This window comes from Anopheles marshallii, chromosome 2, assembly GCF_943734725.1.
Source record: "Anopheles marshallii chromosome 2, idAnoMarsDA_429_01, whole genome shotgun sequence".
NCBI lineage: Eukaryota > Metazoa > Arthropoda > Insecta > Diptera > Culicidae > Anopheles > Anopheles marshallii.
The window spans coordinates 66,478,311-66,492,547 of record NC_071326.1 but is presented as its reverse complement, the minus strand read 5'-3'; the positions used below and the strand labels follow the sequence as shown (position 1 = coordinate 66,492,547).

The following is a 14,237-nucleotide window of genomic DNA, read 5'->3' as shown; positions in this document are numbered from 1 at the left end:
GAAACCAATCTAATCCTTCTTTCCTAGGCTTTACTTGGCTTACCATTTGTATGGCGAGCTGTAAGCGGATAAGCCTAGAAACGTCAAAACGCATACAAACACTGGCTTAGAGCGTGAACTACCCCTATACTCGTCTACAATATCTTCCGAGATCTTCAGAGGTCGTAACAATAATCATATCCTATGAGCAGGTCAGTCCCAAGGTGACCTGTTGTCGAAATAAGGATAGAGATCTGGTCATTTACCAGCCAGAGGCTCTCTCGCGAAGGGCTCAGTATTTTGATAAATTATGAAAAGATCAGTTCACCGAGCAGCTAGAGGCGCCACTAGCAGATAATATAATGCTACTGCCACCTAGCATTGACGAAGCCCGAAAGGCGGTTAGGTCGGTTTAAGAATAACCGTGCATCTACACCTAGCGGTCTTCACAGGTACGTTGAACTGTCATTTACTATGGGGCTAGGCATGTTGCCAGGTACGATGAGAGCTTCCCACGATTTGTGGGAGACCAAAATGACATGTACGCTGGCCAGCGTACCTTGGAAGACCGCTAGGTGTAGATGCACGGTAATAAGGCACCAGGCACCGACGGAATAGTAGCGGAACTGGTAAAAAAATGCAGGTGCGGCATTGCATTCATTTTACTGAGGTATTGGAGAGTGAATCGATGCCTTGTGATCTTGGTATCATCTATCCCATATAGAAGAAGTGAGAAAAGCTAGAGTGCAGCAATAACAAGGGTATTACGGTTTTAAATATTACCTACAAAATATTCTGCTTTATACTTCTAAATCGTCTTATCCCATTCGTTCAAAAGGTAGCTGGATACTTTCATAGCTGATTTCGATACGGAAAACCAACCACTGATCAGATCTTCATCAGGCGGCAGAACTTGGAGCAGATGATGGACCCTCCTTCCATCTCTTCATGGACTTTAAGGCCGCATAAGACATCATAGCTTTACGACGCAAAGAGCTTTTTTATAATCCCGACAAAAACTAGCCAGGCTAGTACGAATGACAATGACCAACGTCACATGCCAGGTGATGGTGGATGGAAAAATCTCAGGATCTATTGCTACCACCAAGGGTCAGTGAGGTGAGCGCGAAGTACTTCATAATTTCCCCTATCTTGGGTCAAAAGTCTGGTCAAAAGCACCGACGATAACATTGGTGTTAAAATACGCGCTAAGGTGCTGGCTGCCAACCGGTCATACTACAGTCTGAGGAAACTTTTCCACTCAAAACACCTGCCGCAACGAACGAAGCTGGGACTATATAGAACCTATATAGTTCCAGTACTCACATGCGCCTCTGAGACATGGACTTTGGGACATGGACATTGGCTAAAACCGATGAATCCCTCTTAGTCGCGTTCGAGAGGAAGATGCTCAGAAGGCTTTTTGGCCTCGTATGTATGGAAGGACAATGGAAAAGCTACTAAGATGAGCTGTACGGCGAACTTACTGCCGTACAGCGGATTAGACTCGCCAGGCTCCAGTGGGCTAGTCACGTCATTAGAACGACATCGGATGACCCAGCCCGTAAAGTCCTTTTAGGTCGTCCACATGGATAGAGCAGGCGTGGCAGGCCTAAAATGAGATGGAGTGATGGCGTTGATGCGTCCGTCAGATAATCCGGGAGAATGGATTGGCAGACGAAGGCGCTCGACCGTGAGCAGTTTAGAGGAATCCTGCAAAAGACCAAGACCGCGAAGTGATTGTAGCGCCCGATAAGTAAGATGGAGATGGAGATGGAGTGATGGCGTTGATGCGTCCGTCAGATAATCCGGGAGAATGGATTGGCAGACGAAGGCGCTCGACCGTGAGCAGTTTAGAGGAATCCTGCAAAAGACCAAGACCGCGAAGTGATTGTAGCGCCCGATAAGTAAGTAAATAAGTAGCCGGATAGGTAGTCCTTGCTACGGGGATACGACTCTGTATAAACTGCTGTCACTCAATAGAATAGAGAATAGAGAATAGAGAATCAATAAATGGTTGATAAACGGCTGAAACCATCAGGTGAGTTACAATGCAACCATTGATCACAGAACAGACTGAAATTAAAGAAATGAGAAAGCTATGGGATGAACATAGTTTTCGACAGAATTAAAGCAAATTTCAAATAACGACACTCTATTAAAATTTCTTGGGGCGGCTCTGTGATGTATTGGAAACTGCGTCGCCTTCACGGACCGGACCAAAATCCCATCATGACCAAATCCCCGTACGCAGGACTGACTATCCAGCTGCGGGTAAATAAAGTCACAGAAAGCCAGAAATGGCAGGCCTAGATCCGATCCGACACGGTAACTCACCGTTGACAAGCAATGGTCAGCGGTCGATGTGTAAGTGCGATTCACCGAAATCAGTGAGAGGTAACCGCGCGCAGCCAGCACACTTCGGTTCGGGTAAGCGATTACGACGAACATTTCGAGTGACGGGAGTGCAAAAGATGTAATGCGTCGATATCAGATTGGGGATACAGTTTTTGCAGTACATGTTGTAATTGGGTCACGTGTCGAACATTTTTGCTGCATGTACGGTGTCCTCCCATTGGCGAGAAAGAAACATAAAACAGAGTACACTAGATTAAACGTTAGATGGTGTCATACATCGAGCATCGCATATTCAAAAAGCCTAGACCCACTTGATACAACAATCGTAACAATAAGGGCGCTTTGAATTGCAAACTGTTGTGAGTAAACATACTGTGTAAATTCCGGATTCTGGCAGTTTACGGTGTTCAAAAGAAATTTAAGGAAAATTGTAGAGTTTTTCGTCATACTGCTTGCACGTAAAACGTGTGCCGTTAGCGAGAAACAAGATCGGCTTTGTTTACTAAACAGCAACAGATTTCGAACAGCAAATACTGAAAACCGTTTCTTAGGGGGAAAAATCATTTTAAACTGAAATTTGAGCTAATTTTGTAGTGTTGCTTATCCTTGATACTGACGCAAGGCAAAGTAAAGACAAGCGAGAAATTAGACATCGCTTATTTACTGGTTGTAGACCGCGCGATAAGTGTACCAGTGATGGGAACTCCGGAGTCCGGAGTGGATTTATGAAACCACTTTGACTCCGCAGGTGAAAAACCGGATTGAACGCCAAAAAGATCCGTAGTCGTCTCTGGCTTTGATTACGGATTACTCCGGAGTAGACTCCAGTGTGTACCCCACTGTTTTATAATGGATTGTAAGCATAATTGTTCATAGATCTAAGAGGGTTTTTACTGGCTTATTTCAGGTTCTTGTGATTAGTCCTTCTTGTCTCCTTGGTAGAATTGGCTGAAAAGACAATTTCGGGCCACCTCCTCTTCCCGCCAGGCAAGCTGAAAACTGAAATGATTTGCTTGGCCAGCTCTCGTTGCTCTCCAGCAATGCACTGACGTTACCCAGCTATCCGGCGAAGCATCCTATCTGCTGAGTATCCATGAGAATGACTTTGAGCACATACTGTGACCTCCTGGAAGGTGTTTTGATTCTGTATTTGGAGAACTACCCGTATAATTTGGCTGTTTTATAGCAGGATATTGCATTACTTCATGCATCACGCCAATCAAATGCATGGTTGGAGTCAAAAGAAAACACTGTTCATGAATGGCCTGCATGCAGTTTGAATTGTGACCCTATCGAGAATCTTTGGAGAATAATATCCCTAGCATAGGTGAGAAGACCTGTACCCGTAGCAAATAATTAGGCTAGGATATCAGGCTTGTTGCTCTCTCGTCGCTTCTTAATGGAGAAACCAGAGCTGTTCGCTAAATTCTAAGAGCAAGTACGCTAAGTTTAGTTTATATTTAGTATTTTGAGAAAGTTGGCGCCACGCATGTTCCTTCACAAAGACATGACAAAGACACAAAGGGATCTCAGTCCTTTGGGACACCCTAAAGGACCTCAAATGTTCATGAGGTAATGCTGAGGACAGATCGGTTCACAACCAGTCAATAACCATGCTACTTCAATGTTAAAGTAAAACTATTAAAACGAAGTAATTAAAACCAAAAGAGGAGCTACTAAATTCAAAAAAATATAGTTCCAAGTCAGTTTGACTTATGACAACACGATTTTTTAAGGTTTTTCTGATTCAAACTTGGTAAAGCAAACTATTGTGGATTATTTTTTTATAATATAAGTTTAAAAAGATTACAAACTTGTAGAAAAGTTATCGGAAATGAATCGGACTTCATTTTACTGAGATACATATCAATTTGAGGGTGGAACTAAATGCGAGGGTGCGACTAAAGGAATGCATCGCAATCTATGTCAAGCAACATTCTAGCACCTAGCCTTCTAGCTGCGATGTATAGATTTAGTATGGAGAGCAGCGTCGGCGAGTCAATTCGATAGTCAAGCAGCCCAGCGACAAATGATCACTGCGCACTACAGTTTCACTGTTTTAACGACTCCAGGCCAAGTAACGCTCAGCGTCCGTCATAGTCCACTTGAACGATCCAGGAACGTAGTGTAAACCGCGTGAATTTGCGTTGGACAGACTCCAGATGCGCCATCGTACGAACGTACGGCTCCTACACCACAGATGCATATTCCACTACAAATGTCCACCCGTAAAAAATTGTTAGTTGATTTCGAATATTGTAACTGTACGTCTATTCAAACCTTGATGACCTTCTTATTCTTCTTGGCGTAATAGAAAATTGCTAAGAAATAGAAAATGCCTTCTATTTTGTTATAAAATATTTGTTTTTTGTTAATGTTTCCTTTCAAAAATTCGCCAGTACTTCTAAGTGTATGACGGGAAAAGAAGGACATTCGAAATACGCGGATCTTTCGCAGATTATAGCAGTCTGCAATGCCAGTGCCACTTTGAATTGGCGTAATCCTGGTAGAAACGGAAAAAATTGGACAGGAGCTGCGCTGGCGCCCAGTAGATTTGGACATTATCGTCCGAGACCCGAACGATGACGTGTAGGCGTCGCCGTCAAGGAGCTGTTGCGGCTCACGGAGATATCTTATATAAGATTATCATATGCATATTGCATGCGAGTAAGAAAATAGAACGATCGATCCGCAAGCATGAATCAGACTCTTTGTTGATCGTAGATCCTATGTGAAAATGATTAGGAATAAACGTCTCACTCGCTTACTTCTTGACCACAGAACCAGCCAGACGTACGTATAATCCGAAAACCCCACGGCTCTTATTCTACCAACGACCTTCCGCTTGCATCCCGACCGGGCTACGAAGCATTCGAATTTTTAGGGTAGGCAAATTAGTGTTAGGAAAGAGTGGGAAAATCTCTGTTGGAACGCTGTTTACACTACATTACATAACATTACGCTCCAACTATTTACATTTTTTCGCCTCCGGCAAGTGACTGTCGGAGTAGCGAATTAGTTCCGAATTAGAGATTCTAGAGTAGTTCTTAAAATAGTCAATGAATACGGGACGAAAGGGCTTTTTGCTCTCTATTCCAACGAAAACTCCACCAACGCCTGGGTAGTTATAGAGCGCAAAAAGAAAGAAATTTATTCGAAAAAACACTCGCGAAAGAACAAACTCTTTTAACTTTCTACAGTACTAAAACTGCAAAAAACGGGGTTATCGTTTTGGTTGGGTCCATGACAACCACAGGGAGGTTGGGGATTCCAATAATCATAACTTTACGATCACGAAAATATGTATCCTAACCTTAGTCGACGATGACCTAGACAGCGCTGGACGGATAAGTAGTGTCTGATGAATCACACAGTTCGAGGAGGAGGTGCGCGGTTTTGAACACTCGTTCTTGCACGAAACCGATGACGTATAGTGTACGGTAAATATTAAACACAGAATGGAGCATTATTCAAGAAATATTAAAACTGAACAACGAACAAACCGTCACGAACAACGAACAACGTCACATGGGTCATTTGTCCTTATTATCAAACGCCTTTTTTTAACTTATTTGTGACCATTGCTGTGGCATCTTCAAATCACATTACTTCGCACAGTTACAAACGAAATGGGTTATCGCGAATTGCTTAGTCGAATTTTCTTAAAATCACTTGTTATAATAATCAAACAAACAGACGGAGTTGGCACTACATACCGCGTTGAATAAACAAGCTGTGGAAAATTATGTATGGTGATATACAGAAATTAAGCAGAATTTTAAGACAATTCCATTTCTACTTCTATTCTAAAAATTCTACAGTCTTTTCGCGAACTGGATGGATTAAAACCCGTTTCTCGGGAAATAATTGTTGAAGCTTTGTAGCGGATTGTACTAAGGGTTCATTCAATTATTACGTAACGCTGTTAGGGGGTGGATGGGGTTCCTTCAAACGTTACGGTTTGTTACATATGGAAAGGGGGGGGGGGGGGGGGGTTTCAACTTTATGTTACGTAACATAGAATAAGTTGTTCAGATGGCTAAATTATTGATGATTCTATATCCATCTTGATGAAAGACTTCGAACTATTGATTTCGAAATAGGGAAACAGAATTTTAAGTATGCAGGTGAAACGGCTGCAGAAATATGGAACGATGTAACATTCGATGGATTCCCCGTAGTTTCGGATTATATTGACCCAAGTTCCTTCGAGTTATCTTTTGATTACATACTTAGCTGTGCTGCAGAATGGTGTTCAGCACATGTACGCACTTCACAGTACTTTCTGCAAATAGTGAAATGTTCAAACCGCAAATTTCGCAGCAATTTCAGAAGCAGAAATTCAGAAGCAGCAATTTCGATGCAATGGCAACACAATTTATGTCTGCTCCGATTCGCATTAATCAAACTGCAGATGGGATTAAAGCCGTGTACTGTGTAGCCGTGTGGGTTAACAAAATATTACGTAATTTATTGAGGGGGGTTCATTCCAGCGTTACGTTTTGTTGCAATGGGGGGGGGGGGGAGAGGGTCCAAAATTCTCAATTTTTGCGTTACGTAATAATTGAATGGCCCCTAAGCAATAAATAACAAATCTGTGTATTTACACAGTTGCCATAAGATTCGACATTTAGGCGGGCATTTTGAGCAGTTTGAGAATAAGTTAAGAAATCGAATAAAACAGTTTTATGTTGAACGATATACAAGAAGGATTGAGTTTCTTCTTTGTCGATGCAACATCCGCAAGAGGTCTAGGCGCGCCATTTCTGGTTTTTTCTGACTATATTTATCCGTAGCTGTATGTCAGTCACGCGTATGAGATTTAGTTTCATAATGCCATTTTTTATAGAGCTACAGCGTTGATGGCAATCCACTCATTGCAAATTGTTCTGTTCTTGTTTTATACATGCTCCAATTACATGCTTAATATAGTAATAGTCCAGACCTGTTTTGTTTCATCTTTCCAAAGACAAAAAAGCCGTAGGGCTTACTACCCGTATACGGGTAATAAATGTCAAACGACAAGCCATGTTATGGTAGTTGAGATGAAAGAAACTCCAACGTTTCAAAATCTCTCTAAATATTAATACAATACTGTTGGAGATGTTCTAGTGTGTGGCTACTACGCTTGAGCCACTTACAGGTGACAGGAGATGGCCACCTGATGATGTGTGCAACACACACACACACTCTCGCACTCGCTCTCTTCTACGTGCCTCGGCGAAGAACCGTCGGCTTCCTCTGCGTGCAATATTTTTTTATTGATTGTAACTGTAACTTTTAATTGTAGAAATAAATGTTGTATTAGCAACACAACAAATACAAGACAATGTTATGGTAGTTAAATTACTAATTATTATTAGCTGCCAACTGGCAGATGATGATTAGCTTTGATTTTCTAATTTAGAATTCTTAATAAAAGTTCTAAAGCTATTCCAAACATATTTCAAAGCTTCTGGGTACGATGCTTGCCGGTTTCTGGGAATAAGGAAAACCGTATTGCTGATGCTTAAAATCAAGTAAAATCAATTTAAAAAAATCAGTACATATAGCCGTAAATTTCTCACACATAACACATCACAAGTCGATCAGATTCCTTAAATCGAAGAATAAAGCAATCAAAATTGGAATCAGCTGCCCATGTAGCTGATGGATTTTTTTCTATGTGAAAACACTCTTAGGAAAACAATCTAATCTTCCACTCACAAGATCGTCTGGTTTGCTAGATTGTATGGAAAACTTGACCCGGATGAGCCTGGAAACGTGAAAAGGAAAACGAAAAACTATCTAGGCCTTTATCAGATGGACAAAACGGGGTAAAGGTATTCATTTAGAGGTACAGTGTAGTTTGATACGCAATTGAAATGCAGTTTTTGTATTTGCACAATTATGTTTTATTTCGACAAAAGCTCACAAAATTGAAACAACAATTTCATTTTTACAATGCACGCATAGCTGCTGCGGTTTTGCGTAAAAACAGCTCGAAGAAAGACTGTCTATTGAAGCTTCATTACGACACTGGTTTCGAATCATCAGCAGGCAAGTGGTTAGCGATCAAACGAGCAAACGTAACCATGCACTGCAAAATTACAACCTGCGTCGTACCACTTATAGTTCGCTTCAGCATGCATCATTACACAATCTTCCGCACCGTTAGTGTTATTAGGTTCTCCAGCAGCAAAGTTTGTATAAACAGCATACTTATTTATGGGGAACCATAAGAAGTGTCCTTGATAGCCGTAATCCATGGCACCAATAAAAAAGTAGGTGATACCTGATGCGATGACGGCTTTTACCGCATTAGCTGCTCGTGTTTGTTCTGCTTCCGACTCAATAACAGCCAACTGGCCTCCCATTTGACGACAAGCTTGATCGGCTTGGAAGAAGTTTATGGTTCGCCGATATGCTACATAGTTTCTGAAACCTGTTAAAGGACAAATTGTAAGGAAATTTCGGTGCTTAGTTATACACGTAACAAAACGGCTTTGTAGTATCCTGACCATGTGCTTCCATCGCGTACAACGCCAAACACAGAACTAAACACAAACTTTTGAACGCCATTGTATCCACTCTAGCTTCAGTAGTGCCTTGTAAAACGAACTGCTACAGAACTCAACTATCAGGTCGGCTTTTATACCCTAACTCAGATGTTGACTCAAGTGTTCCGTCTGGTGCCGCCTAGCTATAAAACGGAGAGGTCCCTTCATGGTGCATCGTACTTTGCGGATAGAGATTAACCGTGTCACCACAGGATGAAGGCTTGTTTGGTCGCTTTAGTTATCGTCGGGCTTGTGGCCGTGGGTCTTCCCACAACACAGGCGCTTCGGTACACTGCTTTCACTAATACTGGAAACTTCTACGAAGCCTTGCATACGTGTGTAATAAAGGGAGGATATTTAGCAGCGATCGAGACACCAACCCAGAACACGTTGGTGGTTGCGGCAATTAAGAAGTCTGGCGGTACTGGCACATTCTGGACGTCGGGCACGGACTTTGGCATGGAGGGAGCTTGGTTGTGGCAGTCGAGGTACAGGCCAGTCGGAGCCATCGGCGGATATACCAACTTCGAAACTGGAAGGCCACTCTACAGTACCACTACCAACGAAAACTGTATCTCAATTACCACCGCTGGAGTGTGGAAAGATGTGGACTGTGGCAGCAAATTACCCTACGTGTGCGAATTCACATACTGATCTCCGTTTTGTTAAACGTGTGGTTGGAAGTTAAAATGATATGAAGCAATCAAATAAAAGCGTACACCGCATTCCATGTATTTTGTACTTACTTTTAATAATTCCATATGCTCTATGCTTCAAGGTGTCCTACTCCAATCTTAAAGAATCGATAAAGCACTGTTATAATGTTACAAGTTACAAGTTGCAAGGAATTTAGGACATTTGCTACAGTGAACCATGATCCACCCTGTTGTGTTTCAATTGTACATAAGGAGAATCAAACCGAGCCAACGATCCAGTCCTGCTACACGTATGGTCTGGGAGCAATTCTCCACATTACCACATGTCTTCAAAATGGGTAGCTGCTTATTGTTTTTCGTTAGAACTGCCAGTGAGTTTCGACTCATTCCACCACGTACCCAGATAGTAACTGATGGGGTTATTGCTAACAAATAACAGATTGCCAGCCGTACAATGGGAAAAGAAGACATTAGATCCAACATTGCCAGTCGTTTAACCTCATTTACAGTTTGTAGCGTTACGGTAACGCTTAACACACTTTACGTTTACACACTTGCATATGTAAACTTTAAATGTTCATTCGCCTTCAAAGTAGTAATTGAATTTTCTACTTGACTGGTATATTGAAACTAGCTTCTGAGTACGTGATCCAAACTTAAATTTGTGGTTTTGTAAGACTTTAATTATTCTTTTTTAGAGAAATGGTTAAATGCCAAATTGGTAAACTAATGTCTTGATTATCATATGTACATATACATAATGTATTGAACAACTGTTAAAAATAATGTAAAAATATTGTGACGGATTAGTTATTGTATATGACAATTTTTACTTCATCTATATGGGTGTATTTGCGAAATTAAACATTAGCTCTACAATGCAAAGTATTTCGTGTTAAAAATTTCAATACATTTCTGGATAAATCATTCAGTAAGCGCTCCTTAGGGGCGGCCCGGTGGCATGATGGTAGCGGCGCCGGACACGAACGGACCGGACCAAAATCCTATCCGGGCCAACCCCCCTTGCAAGGACTGACTATCCGGCTACGTGGTAAAACAAGTCGATACGGCCAGGCCGTTCTAACGAAAAAAAAAGTAAGCGCTCCTTCAGTTATATTCAATTAGTACACGTTCAATGTTCTTGAAAATGGTACTTTTCCAACGATGTAGCACAAGCAGTTTTTTCCACCATTTTTTATGGTTTGCCCAGATGTTTTAGACAGCACTTGTGTGTGTGTTGAAAACTAGAATGAAGGTTTACCTGCTTCGTTGAATCAGTTAGCTGGAAGATTGATTACAGCACACCTCGCATAAATGCAGGCGTATATATTGTGATACGTTCGAAGCTTTATTAGAAATGAACTGTAATCGCACTGTAAAGCACAGAAGAAGAGGAATTAATTTCTGGGATCAGCTGAGCAAACATACATTGTTTCACTAAAAAAATAAATTAAAAAAATAGCTTTCATGGCCAAAAAGCCACCGCTGTTCCGGGCAAGAGTGCCACCCCATTTTCTGTAGTTTGGAGCCATCAAAAGAGAATGGGAGAAGCTGTGGGTTAATGCTTAAGGTGGCTTAAGGTAAATACATCAACTTCGTATTTCGGAGAGCAATAGAACGTTAGTTAGCAACACACCACGCTGACAAATGTAGAGGAATGCTCTCATCGCATCAGCATTTATCATCATCGTCATCAGTTTGGCAACACTGCAGTCTATGGAAAAATCAAGTCAACGCATGGGGATGACGAGCGGTGTTCAGTCTTCCTAACAGTGTAGTTAGATTCTGACAATCGATTGTTGAATACATTTCTTTTTCTTATATGTGAGAAAACTATAACTCGAAATTGATAATTGAGAAAGAATTATTCAGCAATACGCACTGGAAAAGTATGAAAAACGAATATTGTAGTCCAAGAGATAACAAACTGCCGAAAATCGAATTAACTGAACGTTTAACAATTAATTTAAATTAAATTAAACAGTAATATACTGAACATAACCCTTGTGGTCGGTGAAAGTATTATCATTCTCGTTTTTGAAATATTTCACGGCACAGGCTCAAACAACAAATTAGACCACTACGCAATGAGGCGATGGAAGCTGCCCAGCTCAAAGTCTCTATAAGAACAATAAACCACTACGCCATTTATGTTTATTCAACGCGTTTTTCCTTCTACATCTTTTCAACCGAAATCACCAATTCGTGTCTAACCCTTGTGATGTTATACCGTTAAAAGAGGGACCAAACATTTTTGTTAACCCCCACATCCCCCTTTGTTAACCTTCAGATAAATAAATAATAATAATAATAATAAATTAAAACAAATGAAATATATGAAATGAAATGAATAATCGGTCGATGCTGAGCAAAACAGAGCAACCTGTCAAGTGTAATCCCCGGTGAAATCCTCAAAGACAACTGCTGCTCCTCCAAGGCCTCAATGGCTCATAAATGGCACAAAAATATTTTATTTACAACGACAACACAACCGAAACCAATGGTTGGAGTCATAGGCATGTGTACACAGGACTTTAGGGATGTGATTCAAAGGAGTAGACCATTGTTCCTGACGAAGCGGAAAATAAGTCTCATTAGCTCCACATCCCTGCAATCCAAAACATTTCGAGTAGGGGTAACCGGGACTCTGTCAATACCTGATGCCTAACTGATCGTTTCAAAAACCATTTCACCATTCAGTGGTTTCGAATTTCACGTATAAAGAGATTCTTCACGTTGTGTTTGGTTTTGGCAACTGAATCCGCTTTCTCACTATCGGGAATTTCGGGATGGGAAGGAACCCATTGCAAACGTTCAGCGACGCGTTCATTAGCAGGTCAGCCTGCTCTGAAGCTGACGATGTGTTTCGATATTTCGTCAATGTCTGACCGGTTGCACATGAAAGCCACAATGCTGCAATGCTCAACAATTATAACTACACAATAATCTCAGCTCTTGCAGCCCTTGGAGTTTACAGGGCTAAAAAAAAAAAGGTACATGGCTGCCACAATTCGGCTGCTTCGGCCTTCTTCGGCCGGTATGACACTCAGCCGATGATCATGAAGGGTGATCTTAGCTTCCTGCTTTTAACATAAGGTATGATCTCAACGCAACGAGGAGTCTGTACTAACAATGGAACTGTATCACTCAGAAAGAGCAGCACGGTTTACTGCTTGTGGGGCGCTAGGATGGACTTGTAGGCCAACAACATCATGATAGATATTAATAATTTTGCTCTTAGAACCTGTACCTAAATAATCCCTTCTACAGAGCTCCTTTGAGAGCTATGAGGCCGAAAGAACAACAAGCATGCATTAGTTTCACTGTATTTATTAACTGATAAAGATAAAACATTTACAATAGATTCTCGAGAGTGATAATAATGAAATGAGTGTCAAATAGTGTCTTCTATTTACAAAGCTCAAAGAGTGTTCTAATGAAACTTTTCCTAAGTTCTAGCACAATGACGATTGCAATGAACATACATGCAACAATCTTACATTACAGTGGTAAAAAAACAGCCCTGTCTTAAACTGATGGTAACGGGAGTAGATCGCTGTGTGGATTCATTCTTCTACACAATAAAAGTTGGTTGAACGTGTGTTCTTCAACGATTAAAATGAATGTTATTGTTGGAAGCAGACCATTCGCATCATCGTGAGGTGCGGCGTTGCAATTGCACTGCTGCGGATGGTACAACGAATATTAAGATCCGAATGATATTCCTATATGCGTTTTTAACACGAATCAACAAAATTAAAATCAAACAACAGTGTTTGGTTAACGATATCGCTGGCAGAAACCCAAAAATAATCAATCATATGCATCGCTGGCCGATGATTAGTCAAACGCGCTACTGGTTTTTTTTATCTATTCCTTGTAGGTGCATCCAGCCTCATCAGCTCCATCAGCACAGTCAGCGACCTGCAAATACGGGATCATTAATCATAGACGAAAATGTCCACATTTCGAACTGCCTTACCCGATCGCACAGTTGGCTGACGGTTATACAAATACCACTAACACAGCGCAACTCACCCTCCGGACACGGGGACACATGAGCCGTCGTTAGAAAGTCCCGGCTGGTGCTGCTGATCTTGAAATCATTCTCCGAATCGGACGTCATCATGATTTCCTTGCTGTCCTGAAAGTTCACTGAGAAACCAACCGCGGAAGAAGCAATTTAAAAGCTGATTCTTCTCTCAATATTTAGCCTTTGTTTTCCACTTTGGTCATACCTAATGACTTTGGTACCGATATTGTACGGCTTGTTTCGGCTTCTGTTTGATCCTCGATTGGTTTTCCGCTCGACCGAACGGTGGTGGCCACATCCCTACCTTCAGCAATATCAGGCGTTGCATGGTCGTTGTCGTCCTTAGTTCGATTCCGGTGTCGATTTACGAATGGGGCGTTTTCTGCCGCTGTTGGTTCGTACTTGTCCCCTTCTTCATCTTCTTCTGAGGTGCCATAGTGAGCGTACTCCCGTGCACCAGATGGAGCGGTTTCCTGCGAGTTTCGATGTCCTTCCGAATGGGAACGATCTTCATTTGTAATCGTTATGTACGGACGACTGCAAGGAGATGGCAATTAGACGTCAAAGTACAGTGGAACACTTACAGATCAGTGGTTAACCTAAACTTTTCCCCGTAAGTACAGTGGGAAACAGAAATCACGCAACTCCGGGAAGCTATCGAACAAGGCACAA

At 41.6% G+C, this 14,237-nt stretch overlaps 1 protein-coding gene across 1 annotated transcript in view; it reads right to left on the bottom strand.

Annotated features, from left to right (window-relative positions):
* Window positions 1–13,402: 13,402 nt before the first annotated feature.
* Window positions 13,403–14,237, bottom strand: part of LOC128707039 (uncharacterized) — a 39,570-nt gene continuing 38,735 nt past the window's right edge. The window contains exons 8-10 of the mRNA XM_053801985.1: window positions 13,771–14,102; window positions 13,515–13,687; window positions 13,403–13,456 (exon numbers count right to left, since the gene is read on the bottom strand). Of these exons, the coding sequence (XP_053657960.1) occupies window positions 13,403–13,456; window positions 13,515–13,687; window positions 13,771–14,102 (559 nt within the window). The remainder of the gene's footprint in view (window positions 13,457–13,514; window positions 13,688–13,770; window positions 14,103–14,237) is intronic.